General features: G+C 38.6%; 1 protein-coding gene across 1 annotated transcript in view; it reads right to left on the bottom strand.

Annotated features, from left to right (window-relative positions):
- Positions 1–9,174: 9,174 nt before the first annotated feature.
- Positions 9,175–20,790, bottom strand: part of LOC306982652 (poly(rC)-binding protein 3-like) — a gene marked incomplete at both ends in the record, with an annotated part of 34,266 nt that continues 22,650 nt past the window's right edge. The window contains 4 exons of the mRNA XM_079583121.1: positions 9,175–9,571; positions 12,407–12,576; positions 13,545–13,597; positions 18,345–18,420. Of these exons, the coding sequence (XP_079439247.1) occupies positions 9,175–9,571; positions 12,407–12,576; positions 13,545–13,597; positions 18,345–18,420 (696 nt within the window). The remainder of the gene's footprint in view (positions 9,572–12,406; positions 12,577–13,544; positions 13,598–18,344; positions 18,421–20,790) is intronic.

Here is a 20,790-nt window from a genome sequence, read left to right as displayed (position 1 = left end):
GGAAGTGTAATATACGAGTAATATCACTAAGGAAGTGTAATATACGAGTAATATCACTCAGGAAGTGTAATATACGAGTAATATCACTAAGGAAGTGTAATATACGAGTAATATCACTCAGGAAGTGTAATATACGAGTATCACTCAGGAAGTGTAATATACGAGTAATATCACTAAGGAAGTGTAATATACGAGTATCACTCAGGAAGTGTAATATATGAGTAATATCACTAAGGAAGTGTAATATACGAGTAATATCACTCAGGAAGTGTAATATACGAGTAATATCACTAAGGAAGTGTAATATACGAGTAATATCACTCAGGAAGTGTAATATACGAGTAATATCACTAAGGAAGTGTAATATACGAGTAATATCACTCAGGAAGTGTAATATACGAGTATCACTCAGGAAGTGTAATATACGAGTAATATCACTCAGGAAGTGTAATATATGAGTAATATCACTCAGGAAGTGTAATATACGAGTAATATCACTCAGGAAGTGTAATATACGAGTATCACTCAGGAAGTGTAATATACGAGTATATCACTCAGGAAGTGTAATATACGAGTAATATCACTCAGGAAGTGTAATATACGAGTATCACTCAGGAAGTGTAATATACGAGTAATATCACTCAGGAAGTGTAATATACGAGTAATATCACTCAGGAAGTGTAATATACGAGTAATATCACTCAGGAAGTGTAATATACGAGTAATATCACTCAGGAAGTGTAATATACGAGTAATATCACTCAGGAAGTGTAATATACGAGTATCACTCAGGAAGTGTAATATACGAGTAATATCACTCAGGAAGTGTAATATACGAGTAATATCACTCAGGAAGTGTAATATACGAGTAATATCACTCAGGAAGTGTAATATACGAGTATATCACTCAGGAAGTGTAATATACGAGTAATATCACTCAGGAAGTGTAATATACGAGTATCACTCAGGAAGTGTAATATACGAGTAATATCACTCAGGAAGTGTAATATACGAGTAATATCACTCAGGAAGTGTAATATACGAGTATATCACTCAGGAAGTGTAATATACGAGTAATATCACTCAGGAAGTGTAATATACGAGTATATCACTCAGGAAGTGTAATATACGAGTAATATCACTCAGGAAGTGTAATATACGAGTATATCACTCAGGAAGTGTAATATACGAGTAATATCACTCAGGAAGTGTAATATACGAGTAATATCACTCAGGAAGTGTAATATACGAGTATATCACTCAGGAAGTGTAATATACGAGTATATCACTCAGGAAGTGTAATATACGAGTAATATCACTCAGGAAGTGTAATATACGAGTATATCACTCAGGAAGTGTAATATACGAGTAATATCACTCAGGAAGTGTAATATACGAGTAATATCACTCAGGAAGTGTAATATACGAGTAATATCACTCAGGAAGTGTAATATACGAGTAATATCACTCAGGAAGTGTAATATACGAGTAATATCACTCAGGAAGTGTAATATATGAGTAATATCACTAAGGAAGTGTAATATACGAGTATCACTCAGGAAGTGTAATATACGAGTAATATCACTCAGGAAGTGTAATATACGAGTATCACTCAGGAAGTGTAATATACGAGTAATATCACTAAGGAAGTGTAATATACGAGTATCACTCAGGAAGTGTAATATACGAGTAATATCACTCAGGAAGTGTAATATACGAGTATCACTCAGGAAGTGTAATATACGAGTATCACTCAGGAAGTGTAATATACGAGTATCACTCAGGAAGTGTAATATATGAGTAATATCACTAAGGAAGTGTAATATACGAGTATCACTCAGGAAGTGTAATATACGAGTAATATCACTCAGGAAGTGTAATATACGAGTATCACTCAGGAAGTGTAATATACGAGTAATATCACTAAGGAAGTGTAATATACGAGTATCACTCAGGAAGTGTAATATATGAGTAATATCACTAAGGAAGTGTAATATACGAGTAATATCACTCAGGAAGTGTAATATACGAGTAATATCACTAAGGAAGTGTAATATACGAGTAATATCACTCAGGAAGTGTAATATACGAGTAATATCACTAAGGAAGTGTAATATACGAGTAATATCACTCAGGAAGTGTAATATACGAGTATCACTCAGGAAGTGTAATATACGAGTATATCACTCAGGAAGTGTAATATACGAGTAATATCACTCAGGAAGTGTAATATACGAGTATCACTCAGGAAGTGTAATATACGAGTAATATCACTCAGGAAGTGTAATATACGAGTAATATCACTCAGGAAGTGTAATATACGAGTAATATCACTCAGGAAGTGTAATATACGAGTAATATCACTCAGGAAGTGTAATATACGAGTAATATCACTCAGGAAGTGTAATATACGAGTATCACTCAGGAAGTGTAATATACGAGTAATATCACTCAGGAAGTGTAATATACGAGTAATATCACTCAGGAAGTGTAATATACGAGTAATATCACTCAGGAAGTGTAATATACGAGTATATCACTCAGGAAGTGTAATATACGAGTAATATCACTCAGGAAGTGTAATATACGAGTATCACTCAGGAAGTGTAATATACGAGTAATATCACTCAGGAAGTGTAATATACGAGTAATATCACTCAGGAAGTGTAATATACGAGTATATCACTCAGGAAGTGTAATATACGAGTAATATCACTCAGGAAGTGTAATATACGAGTATATCACTCAGGAAGTGTAATATACGAGTAATATCACTCAGGAAGTGTAATATACGAGTATATCACTCAGGAAGTGTAATATACGAGTAATATCACTCAGGAAGTGTAATATACGAGTAATATCACTCAGGAAGTGTAATATACGAGTATATCACTCAGGAAGTGTAATATACGAGTATATCACTCAGGAAGTGTAATATACGAGTAATATCACTCAGGAAGTGTAATATACGAGTATATCACTCAGGAAGTGTAATATACGAGTAATATCACTCAGGAAGTGTAATATACGAGTAATATCACTCAGGAAGTGTAATATACGAGTAATATCACTCAGGAAGTGTAATATACGAGTATATCACTCAGGAAGTGTAATATACGAGTAATATCACTCAGGAAGTGTAATATACGAGTAATATCACTCAGGAAGTGTAATATACGAGTATATCACTCAGGAAGTGTAATATACGAGTAATATCACTCAGGAAGTGTAATATACGAGTATCACTCAGGAAGTGTAATATACGAGTAATATCACTCAGGAAGTGTAATATACGAGTAATATCACTCAGGAAGTGTAATATACGAGTAATATCACTCAGGAAGTGTAATATACGAGTATCACTCAGGAAGTGTAATATACGAGTAATATCACTCAGGAAGTGTAATATACGAGTAATATCACTCAGGAAGTGTAATATACGAGTAATATCACTCAGGAAGTGTAATATACGAGTAATATCACTCAGGAAGTGTAATATACGAGTAATATCACTCAGGAAGTGTAATATACGAGTAATATCACTCAGGAAGTGTAATATACGAGTAATATCACTCAGGAAGTGTAATATACGAGTAATATCACTCAGGAAGTGTAATATACGAGTAATATCACTCAGGAAGTGTAATATACGAGTAATATCACTCAGGAAGTGTAATATACGAGTAATATCACTCAGGAAGTGTAATATACGAGTAATATCACTCAGGAAGTGTAATATACGAGTAATATCACTCAGGAAGTGTAATATACGAGTAATATCACTCAGGAAGTGTAATATACGAGTATATCACTCAGGAAGTGTAATATACGAGTAATATCACTCAGGAAGTGTAATATACGAGTATATCACTCAGGAAGTGTAATATACGAGTAATATCACTCAGGAAGTGTAATATACGAGTAATATCACTCAGGAAGTGTAATATACGAGTATATCACTCAGGAAGTGTAATATACGAGTATATCACTCAGGAAGTGTAATATACGAGTAATATCACTCAGGAAGTGTAATATACGAGTATATCACTCAGGAAGTGTAATATACGAGTAATATCACTCAGGAAGTGTAATATACGAGTAATATCACTCAGGAAGTGTAATATACGAGTAATATCACTCAGGAAGTGTAATATACGAGTATATCACTCAGGAAGTGTAATATACGAGTAATATCACTCAGGAAGTGTAATATACGAGTATATCACTCAGGAAGTGTAATATACGAGTAATATCACTCAGGAAGTGTAATATACGAGTAATATCACTCAGGAAGTGTAATATACGAGTATATCACTCAGGAAGTGTAATATACGAGTATCACTCAGGAAGTGTAATATACGAGTAATATCACTCAGGAAGTGTAATATACGAGTATCACTCAGGAAGTGTAATATACGAGTATATCACTCAGGAAGTGTAATATACGAGTATATCACTCAGGAAGTGTAATATACGAGTATATCACTCAGGAAGTGTAATATACGAGTAATATCACTCAGGAAGTGTAATATACGAGTATCACTCAGGAAGTGTAATATACGAGTAATATCACTCAGGAAGTGTAATATACGAGTAATATCAGTCAGGAAGTGTAATATACGAGTAATATCAGTCAGGAAGTGTAATATACGAGTAATATCACTCAGGAAGTGTAATATACGAGTATCACTCAGGAAGTGTAATATACGAGTAATATCACTCAGGAAGTGTAATATACGAGTAATATCACTCAGGAAGTGTAATATACGAGTAATATCACTCAGGAAGTGTAATATACGAGTATATCACTCAGGAAGTGTAATATACGAGTATATCACTCAGGAAGTGTAATATACGAGTAATATCACTCAGGAAGTGTAATATACGAGTATCACTCAGGAAGTGTAATATACGAGTAATATCACTCAGGAAGTGTAATATACGAGTATCACTCAGGAAGTGTAATATACGAGTAATATCACTCAGGAAGTGTAATATACGAGTATCACTCAGGAAGTGTAATATACGAGTAATATCACTCAGGAAGTGTAATATACGAGTATATAACTCAGGAAGTGTAATATACGAGTAATATCACTCAGGAAGTGTAATATACGAGTATCACTCAGGAAGTGTAATATACGAGTAATATCACTCAGGAAGTGTAATATACGAGTATCACTCAGGAAGTGTAATATACGAGTATATCACTCAGGAAGTGTAATATACGAGTAATATCACTCAGGAAGTGTAATATACGAGTATCACTCAGGAAGTGTAATATACGAGTAATATCACTCAGGAAGTGTAATATATGAGTAATATCACTCAGGAAGTGTAATATACGAGTAATATCACTCAGGAAGTGTAATATACGAGTAATATCACTCAGGAAGTGTAATATACGAGTATATCACTCAGGAAGTGTAATATACGAGTAATATCACTCAGGAAGTGTAATATACGAGTATATCACTCAGGAAGTGTAATATACGAGTATATCACTCAGGAAGTGTAATATACGAGTAATATCACTCAGGAAGTGTAATATACGAGTATCACTCAGGAAGTGTAATATACGAGTAATATCACTCAGGAAGTGTAATATATGAGTAATATCACTCAGGTTATTACTCACTCTTGAAAATACTCTCAGAAGTGCGACGAAAACACATTAGAAACAAGCCAAAATCAGGTTTGTAGTACTTAGCTTTCAAATGAGGCGTTGTTCTGGCCTATAGCCTGTAAACTCCAGTCCAGACGCTTTTAGATTTGGTTAAAGCTGAACTGGAGAAGATGAAGATTTCAGAGACACTTGTAACTTTATCCAACACTTTATTTTCATCCAAAGCTTCACAAACACTTGTTTCGGCTCCAGATTCACATGATTTAACTTTAAATAACAACAAACATCTACAAAAACACCAGTAAAAAACTAATTTACACAAACAAAAGCAAAACGAGCGGCAGTTATGAAGCATTCGTTTGTTCGTTCTGGATCTTGTTTTATTAGTGAAAAGATCTGAAACATTTACATTTACATTTCTGGTTCAAAGCTGGAGGAAACTTTCACGATGTTTAAAAACGGATCAAAATATTACCAAACTGAAACAAAATGCTCATTTTTTTTTTCTTTTTTGTTTGTTCCAACATTTTTAAAAATTTCCCAAAACTTCCAAACTTTCAAAATGTTGGAGTCACTTCCTGGATAAAAGGTCAGAGCATGAACATCGTGAAGAGAGTTTATTTTACTCGTGTGTAAATGTGTTGTGTATTTGGCTGCAGTTATTTCCCCAAACATGCGTTAAAGAGGGGGTGTTCTGCTTTAAAGAGGGGGTGTTCTGCTTTAAAGAGGGGGTGTTCTGCTTTAAAGAGGGGGTGTTCTGCTTTAAAGAGGGGGTGTTCTGCTTTTGTCAGTCCCATAGCACCAGTCTATATCTCACTACAATGATGACAAACCTTCTGCTGGTCTGTAAATGCAGTAAATTAGAATAACTGCCTTGTATAAAATGTCTCTCTCAAAATGGCTGTAGTGAATGTCTTGAAATAGGCCTCTGTCTCTTTAAGAACCTCTGAGCCTTTAGACACGCCCCCTCCACACGCTGTCTGTGGCATCAGTGGGGAGGGGGTTCTGCTGAGGAGCAGTGGTTGGTTACTCGGCTGGTGACCAAAGCTCGGAGGCGTCTCCAGGAGGTGGGGGCGTTCCTAGGAGGACTCAGGCAAACCTATCCCTAAAATGGCCGCCATCAGAGTTTTTACAGATTACTCAGAAATACGTGAATGTGCCAAGGCAACACTTCAGCCATGTTTTTAATGAGGGAGAGACAGAATAACAGGATGGAAAGCTTGAAAAAGTCCATTTTGCAGAATACCCCCCCCCTCTTTAAAGCGCTAATCACCCCTGGAACATCTGCTTCACAACTGCCTTTAATCCAGCCTGAGAGGAGAATGTTTCACACAGAAGCTGCTGAGCCTCCGGAGCCAAGTTTCCCTGAATCATCAGAAGCTGCTGCTGACGCCGCGGTTCAGACGCCGCGGTTCAGACGCCGCGGTTCAGACGCCGCGGTTCAGACGCCGCGGTTCAGACGCCGCGGTTCAGACGCCGCGGTTCTGACGCCGCCGCCGCGAGACGTTCGAATGTGGCGCGACGTGTCCGGACGCTTCTTACTAAAGTCACATTTACATCAAACCTTTCAAGTAAATTCACAGATTTTAATCTAACTTTAAGAACGACAAGAAAATCTTTTTTATTCAAGTGCAAAAAATGGACAGAATCTTCTGAAATAAGTGACTTAAACTGACTTACATTAAAGCAGAAGATTTGGTAACGTTTTATATTAAAGCAGAACTCAGTAACTTGTTTAACTTAAAGGGATGTTTCAGGATGTTTGACATAGGGCGTCATGTCCTCGTTATCCAGAGTGTTGCTGATTTCTGGAGATATTTTTTTTTGTAATTCCTGCAGTTCTTATGTTTGAAGAGTTTCGTGGCGCTAGGCTAGTGCTAGGCTAGTGCATGTCTATGGTATCAGCTAGCCTGCATTAAAAACAGTGTGACCGGCTCCACAGAACACCTGAGTCACTGATAACACCAGACTAACCATATACATGTCTGTGTCCATAGAGTCATGTCTGGAATATAACTGACCTGAGGGACTATTTTCTCGCAGATCACTCCGCCGCTGCTTATACCAGTGGTTCCCGACGTTTTCTGTCTTTCGTGCCCCTTTGGCCCTTCAGTGGTCGACCGTGTACCCCCCACCTCAGGGTGTTACAGTTTATTTAGAAAGTACTTACTTAAAAGTGGTATTTGTAAGAAAAAGGACAATGTTGCAGTGAAAATAAACCTACAATTCTCCCAAAGCAGCACATTTTACTGAAAAATACAGCTTTTCCTATAAAAAATTATGTTACATTTTCCCCTTTTTTCAAACTGAAATAGTTCCAAGCACCCCCTGCTAGGTCTTTGATTACCCCCAGGGGTCCCCGTACCCCTGGTTGGGAAACACTGGCTTATACAACCACGAAGCTGCTCAAATATAAGGTATTTTAAATGATTCTATGGACACAGACATTTATATGGCTTTTACATGGCCTTGCACTAGCCTAGCACTAGCCTAGCGTCACGTAACTCTTCAAACATTAGAACTGCATGAATTACATGAAAAGAAATCTCCAGAAATCAGCAACACTCTGGACAGAAAACCACGATTGCCACCGAGTCGGAGTCACCAATACACACTAATGTAATCACGAAGAAGAAGCTAACAGGCTAACTGTGGGCTAGCGCCACTTACACAGTATTTACAGCTGTTGTGTAACTGGATGAACAACATCCCTCTGTCCCTTTGTCTTTCCTGTCAGTGCAGGATTTATAAAAACACAACACGTGCGACGCCTGCAGTGGCGCTCACGGCCTCTAGGGGCAGGAGTTACTTAGTGCTGCTTTAAGGTGTGTGTATTTGACCTCTGAACCCTCATTTCTCTAGTTCAGCATCACCCCGGTCTTAAAGCTTCTTGACCGGAGAGCTCACTACAGGCCAGAGGAACGCCTCATTTGAAAGCTAAGGCCTGCAAAACTGATCTAAGCTTCTGACGAAAACGTGACAGAAGAAAGATGAGGAAAGAGCCTTAGCTTTCAAATGAGGCGCTACACTGGCCTGTAGTCTGTAAACTCTCAGGTCAATAAGGTTTGGGTAAAGCTGAACTGGGATGAAGAGGTTCAAAAGCATTAGTGATTAAAGGCCCATTAATAATATGCTTATTCATAGCCCCGCCCTAAAAAGAGGAATGAATATTAATGAGCTCACCTTAATATAAAGCGAACTCTGCAGAGCTGAGGCCAGCGCAGATGCTGAGACACGAGGCCAGATGTTCTGCTCATTATTTAAAACGGTCAGAAAACTTTATCTACTTTTACAAAACCTAATGTTTGATCTACACGTTTTTCTTCTGTTTTCTGGTTCTACACGACACGTATTTTCAGATTTGTATCAGAAAAAACATCGATATCGAAAATCAAGTATCGTTAAAGAACCGATATTGAAAAAACAGCCCGGCTCTGCCCCGGCGTGAGCGGGCGCTGGCCTGAACTTTAACATAACCTCATTGTCCCTGATGGTCCTGCACTTCCTGAAGCCTCTTCCTGAAGCCTCTTCCTGAAGCTCCTCCTCCTTCAGTACGGGGCAAACTTCTGCCGCTCCGCCTTCTTGCCCGTGGTGGGCGTCGGCATCTTGGCGGCGTACGGAGCCAAACCCTGGGCCAGCGCGGCCGACGGGTGCATCAGCACCGGCACCGTCTTCATGCCCAAGAGCGACGACATGGGCAGCGCCGCGTAGTGAGGAGCGCCCAGAGCCCCGCCCAGAGCCCCAGGGAGAGCCCCGCCCAGAGCCCCGCCCAGAGACCCAGGGAGAGCCCCGCCCAGAGCCCCGCCCAGAGCCCCGCCCAGAGACCCAGGGAGAGCGGAGGCTCCAGGGGACGACGAGGACGACGAGGGCGCGGAGAACGCCATGTTCAGGTCGACCGCTGCCCCAGACGCCGCGGCCTGCATCGTGTACTTCGCCATCTCCAGACTGTGGGCAGAGAGAGAGAGGGCAGAGAGAGGGCAGAGAGAGGAGAGAGAGGAGAGAGAGAGGAGAGGAGAGGGAGGAGAAAGAGGAGAGAGAGGGCAGAGAGAGAGAGGAGAGAGAGAGAGCAGAGAGAGAGAGCAGAGAGAGCAGAGAGAGAGGGCAGAGAGAGAGGAGAGGGAGGAGAGAGGGCAGAGAGAGAGGGCAGAGAGAGAGGAGAGAGAGAGGAGAGGGCAGAGAGAGGAGAGAGAGGAGAGAGAGAGGGCAGAGAGAGAGTGAGTTTGTGAGTTTTGGGTGTGACAAACAGCCTCCACTCCTATCGTTTGATTTTAAATGTTTCTTTTCTTTCTGTTTGACTCCACGTTTGAGCCGAACAAGAGGCGAAAAACTCTCGTTCGGCTCAAACGTGGAGAATAAACAGGACCCGTGGGTGAAGCTCTGACAGGCTGAAGGACAGAGCGCTCACTCCCACAGCGTGAGCGTGACCACACACACGCCGGCGTGAGCGTGACCACACACACGCCGCACACACGCCGGCGTGAGCGTGACCACACACACGCCGCACACACGCCGGCGTGAGCGTGACCACACACACGGCGCACACACGCCGGCGTGAGCGTGACCACACACACGCCGGCGTGAGCGTGACCGCACACACGCCGGCGTGAGCGTGACCGCACACACGCCGGCGTGAGCGTGACCGCACACACGCCGGCGTGAGCGTGACCGCACACACGCCGGCGTGAGCGTGACCGCACACACGCCGGCGTGAGCGTGACCACGCGGCGGCTAATCCCTGCAGGTGAAAATATTCTGTTTACATTTCAGGCTCCAGACGTTATTGAGTCGCCGTGTGATAAATCCATCTGCATCGTTATGCTGCGGTCTCCCACGGCAACGGAATACAGATGTACAGATGTATGAATACAGATGTACAGATATATGAATGCAGATATATGAATATATACAGATATATGAATACAGGTACAGAGCCTCTCGTGAGTATTCATACACCTTGAACTTTTGCACATTTTGTCATGTTTACAACCCTAAACGTAAAGATTTTATTTTGATTTTTTTACTGAACGTTCACACACAAGTAACAGACGACTGTGAAGTGAAAGCAAAATGATACATGATTCTGTTAATTTTCAAAAAATAGAAAAGTGAAAAGTGGGGCGTGCATAAGTATCATACAGCATTTTCTGAGTGCATTAAATTGCCTTTAAAACATTCCTCATGACTCCAGAATGTTCACACCTTGGCCTAACGGTTAAACAGAGGCACCTGTGTGTGATCTACTCTCAGTATAATTACAGCTGTTCTTTTAGGCCCTCAGAGCTGTGGTCACTAAACAACATCATGAAGGTCCAGGAGCACCAGAGAGGTCAGGGATGAAGCTGTGGAGAAGTTTAAAGCAGCCTTAAGTTACACAAAGATTTCCCAAGATTTAAACATCTCCCGGAGCAACTGTTCAATCCATCATTCAGAAATGGAAAGAGTAAAGCACCACTGCCAACTTACCAAGACACGGCTGTTCACCTAAACTAACAAACTGAACAAGGAGACACTGGTCAGAAATACAACCAAGTGCCCCAAGATAACTCTGGAGGAGCTGTGAAGTCCTGCCGCTGAGCTGGGGGAATCTGGACATGGGACAACTATAAGTCGTATCTACACAAATCTGGCCTTCATGGACGAGTGGAAGAAGAAAGCCGTTATTGAAAGGAGGCCAGAAGAAATCCCGTTTGAAGTTTGTAGAAGTCATATGGAGGACACAGCTCCATGTGGAAGAAGGAGCTTTGGTCAGATGAGACAAACGTTATGTATGGAGCAAACCTGACACTGCTCATGGTCCTGAGTGCACCATCCCCAGTGTCAGATATACGGGGGGGAGCATCATGCTGTGGGGCTGCTTTTCCTCAGCGGGGACTGGGGAGATTGTAAGAATAGTTGGGAAGATGGATGGAGCCAAATACAGAGACATTTTGGAGGAAAACCTGCTGAAGTCACAAGAGAACTGAGGCTGGGGCGGAGCTTCACCTTCAGCAGGACAATGACCCGAAACACAAAGATAAATCTACAATGGAATGGTTCAATAAAAACATATTAATGTGTTAGAATGGCCCAGTCAAAGTCCTTTTAATCAGAGAATGATTAAAAGTGTGTTTTTCTGAGCGCTCCTGCAGCGTCTCTTCGCCTGCTGCAGATGTGCATCTTGTTGCTGATGAAGCATTATGTAATAACCGTGATGTTTCACAACAGTTGTAGAAGTTTATCTGCAGCTCGTGTTCGCACAGAGGAGGATTCAGGACAAACCAGACCCTGAGTTTCTACTTTGAATACTTTCATAACCAAATCCCGGATCTAGTTTATTGTAATTTATTGAAACATTCAAACATCCAGAGTCTGTTTCCTCGTCTTCTATTTGAAAAGTGTAAATCTGCCTTTATCCCGTCGGTCCTGAGGTTTTTAAGCTCTCGGACGATCGCTCGTCCAAAACTCACAGCGAAGGAAGCGGCGGATACGATATTATTCATGTGGCTGAAGAACACAGACAAATCCAGAGTCTGAACCAGAGCCTGAGCCTGAGTCTGAGAGAGTCTGAGCGTGTGGTCATGTGGTCATGTGGTCATGTGGTCATACAGCGTGTGGTCATGTGGTCATGTGGTCATGTGGTCGTGTGGTCGTGTGGTCGTGTGGTCGTGTGGTCGTGTGGTCGTGTGGTCGTGTGGTCGTGTGGTCGTGTGGTCGTGTGGTCGTGTGGTCGTGTGGTCGTGTGGTCATGTGGTCATGTGGTCATGTGGTCATGTGGTCATACAGCGTGTGAGGGAGCGGTACCTGGCGGAGATGAGGTAGTGGGCGACGCTGATGCTGGCGGGGGACCCGCTGATGGTCACCTGCCTGACGCTGGAACCGTCTGCGGCGCTGGCGATCTTTATGTGGGCGCCCGACACCTGGCGGATCTCGTTGATCTTACTGCCCTGGCGCCCGATGATGCAGCCGATGAACTGGACACACGGGACATGTGAGCACATACATGTGGAGCACACGGGTGTCCTCATACATGTGGAGCACACGGGTCTCCTCATACATGTGGAGCACACGGGTCTCCTCATACATGTGGAGCACACGGGTCTCCTCATACATGTGGAGCACACGGGTCTCCTCATACATGTGGAGCACACGGGTCTCCTCATACATGTGGAGCACACGGGTCTCCTCATACATGTGGAGCACACGGGTCTCCTCATACATGTGGAGCACACGGGTCTCCTCATACATGTGGAGCACACGGGTCTCCTCATACATGTGGAGCACACGGGTCTCCTCATACATGTGGAGCACACGGCTCTCCTCATACATGTGGAGCACACGGGTCTCCTCATACATGTGGAGCACACGGGTCTCCTCATACATGTGGAGCAGACGGGTCTCCTCATACATGTGGAGCACACGGGTCTCCTCATGTGGAGCACACGGGTCTCCTCATGTGGAGCACACGGGTCTCCTCATACATGTGGAGCACACGGGTCTCCTCATACATGTGGAGCAGACAGGTCTCCTCATACATGTGGAGCAGACAGGTCTCCTCATACATGTGGAGCAGACAGGTCTCCTCATACATGTGGAGCAGACAGGTCTCCTCATACATGTGGAGCACACAGGTCTCCTCATACATGTGGAGCAGACAGGTCTCCTCATACATGTGGAGCACACGGGTCTCCTCATACATGTGGAGCAGACAGGTCTCCTCATACATGTGGAGCACACGGGTCTCCTCATACATGTGGAGCACACGTGTCTCCTCATACATGTGGAGCACACGGGTCTCCTCATACATGTGGAGCACACGGGTCTCCTCATACATGTGGAGCACACGGGTCTCCTCATACATGTGGAGCACACGGGTCTCCTCATACATGTGGAGCACACGGGTCTCCTCATACATGTGGAGCAGACAGGGGGCGCCACTTACGTCGTTGGGAATCGCCAGCTCTTGTGAACTTGTGGCGGCGGAGGCTTCCATTCCTGCAGAGACACGAGACGTAACAGCAGCACCGAGCTAACAGCTACGCTAACAGTGCTAAAAGCTATGCTAACAGTGCTAACAGCTATGCAAACAATGCTAAACAGCTATGCTAACAGTACTAATAGCTATGCTAGCAGTGCTAACAGCTATGCTAACAGTGCTAACAGCTATGCAAACAATGCTAACAGCTATGCTAACAGTACTAACAGCTATGCTAACAGTGCTAACAGCTATGCTAACAGTGCTAACAGCTATGCTAACAATGCTAACAGCTATGCTAGCAATGCTAACAGCTATGCTAACAATGCTAACAGCTATGCTAACAATGCTAACAGCTATACTAACAACTACACTAAATGTGCTAACTGCTACTTCAGATGCTCTTGACTTTAACAGCTGCATTAACAGCTATGCTAACTGTGCAAACAGCTACGCACCTTTAAAATAAACAGTATTAATAAATATTAACATTAACATAATAAGGAACATGAATATTAAAGATAATTAAAACATAAACAGAGTCAGTGTGAGCTGGAGTTTTCGTGTTAGTGGGTCGTGTGTTAAAGGGGTCAGAGGTCAGGGGGCGGGGCCGACATGTTAAGAAAAAAACAGGAAGTGAAGGGGCGGGGCCAGACCAGGAAGTGATTCTGGAGAAACAGGAAAAACAAATGGAGCTGAAGCTTGTGAGACGTTTCAGAGAAAAGGGAAGGTTTGATCCGGTGACGGCGAGTTCGTGTTTTTACGAAGTTCAGAGACGGAACGATCGGAAAACGAAGCGGCGGGATTTTAAACGGACGACAATTCAAAATAAACTACGTTACGAAAAAACTATGGACGGAAACAAAAAAAAAATCCTCTGGTTAAGTCCATTTAAAGACATATTTTCCTCATGTTCATTAATTAACTCGTTTTTTTTACTGACTTTTTTCCAGAAAAGGATCGTTGTCGTTCAGTCGGTTCATTTGGAGAAAAGTCTGGAAAAATGACATCTGTATGAATGTAGCTTTATTTGTGTTTTTATTAAGCCTTTTTTATTAACTGAATTTATTTTTTTGCATCTGAATTATGCAAACCAAATTACCTAAACATCCATTTTACAAAAAAATAATCCTTCAAAATTAAAACGGGTGTTTTTTTAAAAGAAAATCAGTGTAAAAATAGTTTCAAGCAGTGAAAAAAAAAAAAGAAATTATAAATTATTTTTGACATTTTTATTTTGTTTACACTGAATTATTCAAAGCAACGTTTTTTTAATAAATTATTTTTGACTTTTTTTTTTTTTACACTGAATTATTCAAAGCAATGTTTTTTTATTAAATCATTTTTGACATTTTTTTTTTTACAATGAATTATTCAAAGCAACGTTTTTTTATTAAATTATTTTTGACATTTTTAATTTTTTTACACTGAATTATTCAAAGCAACGTTTTTTTATTAAATTATTTTTGACATTTTTTTTTTTTTAAACTGAATTATTCAAAGCAACGTTTTTTTATTAAATTATTTTTGACATTTGTATTTTTTACACTGAATTATTAAAAGCAATTTTTTTAATAAATTATTTTTGACATTTTTATTTTTGACATTTTTGGATTTTTGGATTTTTGGATTTTTGACATTTTTATTTTTGACATTTTTATTTTTGACATTTTTATTTTTTACACTGAATTATTCAAAGCAACTTTTTTTATTAAATTATTTTTGACATTTTTATTTTTTTTACACTGACTTATTCACAGCAATGTTTTTTTATTAAATCATTTTTGACATTTTTTTTTTTACACTGAATTATTCAAAGCAACGTTTTTTTATTAAATTATTTTTGACATTTTTATTTTTGACATTTTTGGATTTTTGGATTTTTGGATTTTTGACATTTTTATTTTTGACATTTTTATTTTTGACATTTTTATTTTTTACACTGAATTATTCAAAGCAACTTTTTTTATTAAATTATTTTTGACATTTTTATTTTTTTTACACTGACTTATTCACAGCAATGTTTTTTTATTAAATCATTTTTGACATTTTTTTTTTTACACTGAATTATTCAAAGCAACGTTTTTTTATTAAATTATTTTTGACATTTTTTTTTTACACTGAATTATTCAAAGCAACGTTTTTTTATCAAATTATTTTTGACATTTTTTTTTTACACTGAATTATTCAAAGCAACGTTTTTTTATTAAATTATTTTTGACATTTTTTTTTACAGAATTATTCAAAGCAACATTTTTTTTATTAAATTATTTTTGACATTTTTTTTTTACAGAATTATTCAAAGCAACGTTTTTTTTATTAAATTATTTTTGACATTTTTTTTTTTACACTGAATTATTCAAAGCAACATTTTTTTTATTAAATTATTTTGGACATTTTTGTTTTTTTTACACTGAATTATTCAAAGCAATGTTTTTTTTTAATAAATTATTTTTGACATTTTTATTTTTTACACTGAATTATTAAAAGCAACGTTTTTTTTATTAAATTATTTTTGACATTTTTTTTTTTTACACTGAATTATTCAAAGCAACGTTTTTTTATTAAATTATTTTTGACATTTTTATATTTTTTACACTGAATTATTCAAAGCAATGTTTTTTTATTAAATTATTTTGGACATTTTTATTTTTTTTACACTGAATTATTCAAAGCAATGTTTTTTTTTAATAAATTATTTTTTACATTTTATTTTTTTTTACACTGAATTATTCAAAGCAATGTTTTTTTATTAAATTATTTTTTACATTTTTATTTTACACTGAATTATTCAAAGCAACGTTTTTTTATTAAATTATTTTGGACATTTTTTTTTTACACTGAATTATTCAAAGCAACGTTTTTTTAATCAATTATTTTTGACATTTTTTTTTTACACTGAATTATTCAAAGCAACGTTTTTTTATTAAATTATTTTTGACATTTTTATATTTTTTACACTGAATTATTCAAAGCAATGTTTTTTTATTAAATTATTGTTGACATTTTTATTTTTTTTACACTGAATTATTCAAAGCAACGTTTTTTTATTAAATTATTTTTGACGTTTTTTTTTTTAAAACTGAATTATTCAAAGCATGTTTTTTTTAATCAATTATTTTTGACATTTTTTTTTTACACTGAATTATTCAAAGCAACGTTTTTTTATTAAAATATTTTTGACATTTTTATTTTTTTTACACTGAATTATTCAAAGCAACGTTTTTTTATTAAATTATTTTTGACATTTTTTTTTTTTTAAACTGAATTATTCAAAGCAACGTTTTTTTATTAAATTATTTTTGACATTTTTATATTTTTTACACTGAATTATTCAAAGCAACGTTTTTTTATTAAATTATTTTTGACATTTTTATACTTTTTACACTGAATTATTCAAAGCAACATTTTTTATTAAATTATTTTTGACATTTTTTTTTTTACACTGAATTATTCAAAGCAACGTTTTTTTATTAAATTATTTTTGACATTTTCAATTTTTTTACACTGAATTATTCAAAGCAACGTTTTTTATTAAATTATTTTTGACATTTTAAATTTTTTTACACTGAATTATTCAAAGCAACGTTTTTTTATTAAATTATTTTTGACATTTTTATTTTTTTTACACTGAATTATTCAAAGCAACGTTTTTTTATTAAATTATTTTTGACATTTTTTATTTTTTACACTGAATTATTCAAAGCAACGTTTTTTTATTAAATCATTTTTGACATTTTTTTTTACACTGAATTATTCAAAGCAACGTTTTTTTTATTAAATTATTTTTGACATTTTTTTTTACACTGAATTATTCAAAGCAACGTTTTTTTTATTAAATTATTTTTGACATTTTTTTTTTACACTGAATTATTCAAAGCAACGTTTTTTTCAATAAAATATTTTTGACTTTTTATTTTTTTTTACACTGAATTATTCAAAGCAACGTTTTTTTATTAAATTATTTTTGACATTTTAATTTTTTTTTACACTGAATTATTCAAAGCAACGTTTTTTTATTAAATTATTTTTGACATTTTTATTTTTTACACTGAATTATTCAAAGCAACATTTTTTATTAAATTATTTTTGACATTTTTTTTTTACACTGAATTATTCAAAGCAACGTTTTTTTTATTAAATTATTTTTGACATTTTTATTTTTTTTACACTGAATTATTCAAAGCAACATTTTTTATGAAATTATTTTTGACATTTTTTTTTTTACACTGAATTATTCAAAGCAATGTTTTTTTATTAAATCATTTTTGACATTTTTTTGTTTTTTACACTGAATTATTAAAAGCAATGTTTTTTTAATACATTATTTCTTAAATTTCTTAAATAAATTATTTCTTCATTAAGCGTTTTTTATTAACTTAATTTATTTTTTTTAAATCTGAATCATGCAAACCAAATTACTTAAACATCCAATTTACAAAAAAATAATCCTTCAAAATTAAAACGGGTGTTTTTTTTAAAAGAAAATCAGTGTAAAAATACTTTCAAGCAGTGAAAAAAAAAAAAAAATTATAAATTATTTTTGACATTTTTATTTTTTTTACACTGACTTATTCAAAGCAACGTTTTTTTTATTAAATTATTTTTGACTTTTTTTTTTTTTTTTGTCCACTGATTGTGACGGTGGCGCCCCTGGTGTTTGGTGAGGGTAATGCAGTGATGATGATGATGATGATGATGATGATGATGATGATGGTGGTGGTGAAGGTGAGGAGTGAAGGGCGTCCCGGGAGCGTGGGTACGTACCGGGGAAGGTGGGGTGGCTCTGCCCAAGGGAGGGGAGGGGGATATGCTGCAGGGCCAACTGCTGAAGCTTGGTCAACTGGGGAGGAAGGTTAGAGCTAAGTATCACATTTATCCAGGCAGAGGACTGACACAAAGAGAGGGTTATCCAGGCAGAGGACTGACACAAAGAGAGGATTATCCAGGCAGAGGACTGACACAAAGAGAGGATTATCCAGGCAGAGGACTGACACAAAGAGAGGATTATCCAGGCAGAGGACTGACACAAAGAGAGGATTATCCAGGCAGAGGACTGACACAAAGAGAGAGGTTTATCCAGGCAGAGGACTGACACAAAGAGAGGTTTATCCAGGCAGAGGACTGACACAAAGAGAGGATTATCCAGGCAGAGGACTGACACAGAGAGAGGTTTATCCAGGCAGAGGACTGACACAAAGAGAGAGGTTTATCCAGGCAGAGGACTGACACAAAGAGAGGATTATCCAGGCAGAGGACTGACACAGAGAGAGGTTTATCCAGGCAGAGGACTGACACAAAGAGAGAGGATTATCCAGGCAGAGGACTGACACAAAGAGAGAGGATTATCCAGGCAGAGGACTGACACAAAGAGAGAGGGTTATCCAGGCAGAGGACTGACACAAAGAGAGAGGATTATCCAGGCAGAGGACTGACACAAAGAGAGGATTATCCAGGCAGAGGACTGACACAAAGAGAGGATTATCCAGGCAGAGGACTGACACAAAGAGAGGATTATCCAGGCAGAGGACTGACACAAAGAGAGAGGGTTATCCAGGCAGAGGACTGACACAAAGAGAGAGGATTATCCAGGCAGAGGACTGACACAAAGAGAGGGTTATCCAGGCAGAGGACTGACACAAAGAGAGGATTATCCAGGCAGAGGACTGACACAAAGAGAGGTTTATCCAGGCAGAGGACTGACACAAAGAGAGGATTATCCAGGCAGAGGACTGACACAAAGAGAGGATTATCCAGGCAGAGGACTGACACAAAGAGAGGATTATCCAGGCAGAGGACTGACACAAAGAGAGAGGTTTATCCAGGCAGAGGACTGACACAAAGAGAGGTTTATCCAGGCAGAGGACTGACACAAAGAGAGGATTATCCAGGCAGAGGACTGACACAGAGAGAGGTTTATCCAGGCAGAGGACTGACACAAAGAGAGAGGTTTATCCAGGCAGAGGACTGACACAAAGAGAGGATTATCCAGGCAGAGGACTGACACAGAGAGAGGTTTATCCAGGCAGAGGACTGACACAAAGAGAGAGGATTATCCAGGCAGAGGACTGACACAAAGAGAGAGGATTATCCAGGCAGAGGACTGACACAAAGAGAGAGGGTTATCCAGGCAGAGGACTGACACAAAGAGAGAGGATTATCCAGGCAGAGGACTGACACAAAGAGAGGATTATCCAGGCAGAGGACTGACACAAAGAGAGGATTATCCAGGCAGAGGACTGACACAAAGAGAGGATTATCCAGGCAGAGGACTGACACAAAGAGAGAGGGTTATCCAGGCAGAGGACTGACACAAAGAGAGAGGATTATCCAGGCAGAGGACTGACACAAAGAGAGGGTTATCCAGGCAGAGGACTGACACAAAGAGAGGATTATCCAGGCAGAGGACTGACACAAAGAGAGGTTTATCCAGGCAGAGGACTGACACAAAGAGAGGATTATCCAGGCAGAGGACTGACACAGAGAGAGGTTTATCCAGGCAGAGGACTGACACAAAGAGAGGTTTATCCAGGCAGAGGACTGACACAGAGAGAGGTTTATCCAGGCAGAGGACTGACACAAAGAGAGAGGATTATCCAGGCAGAGGACTGACACAGAGAGAGGATTATCCAGGCAGAGGACTGACACAGAGAGAGGATTATCCAGGCAGAGGACTGACACAGAGAGAGAGGATTATCCAGGCAGAGGACTGACACAAAGAGAGGATTATCCAGGCAGAGGACTGACACAAAGAGAGGATTATCCAGGCAGAGGACTGGCACAAAGAGAGAGGTTTATCCAGGCAGAGGACTGACACAGAGAGAGGATTATCCAGGCAGAGGACTGACACAAAGAGAGAGGTTTATCCAGGCAGAGGACTGACACAAAGAGAGGATTATCCAGGCAGAGGACTGACACAAAGAGAGGGTTATCCAGGCAGAGGACTGACACAAAGAGAGGATTATCCAGGCAGAGGACTGACACAAAGAGAGGATTATCCAGGCAGAGGACTGACACAGAGAGAGGATTATCCAGTTCAACAAAAATTCAACAAAAATTCAACAAAAATTCAACAAAAATTCAACAAAAATTCAACAAAAATTCAACAAAAATTCAACAAAAAATTAACAAAAATTCAACAAAAATGTGACAAAAATTCAACAAAAATTCAACAAAAATTCAACAAAAATGTGACAAAAATTCAACAAAAATT

The sequence above is a fragment of the Gobius niger genome (assembly GCF_951799975.1).
Source record: "Gobius niger genome assembly, contig: SCAFFOLD_78, whole genome shotgun sequence".
NCBI lineage: Eukaryota > Metazoa > Chordata > Actinopteri > Gobiiformes > Gobiidae > Gobius > Gobius niger.
This window is presented reverse-complemented; position numbering and strand designations above follow the sequence as displayed.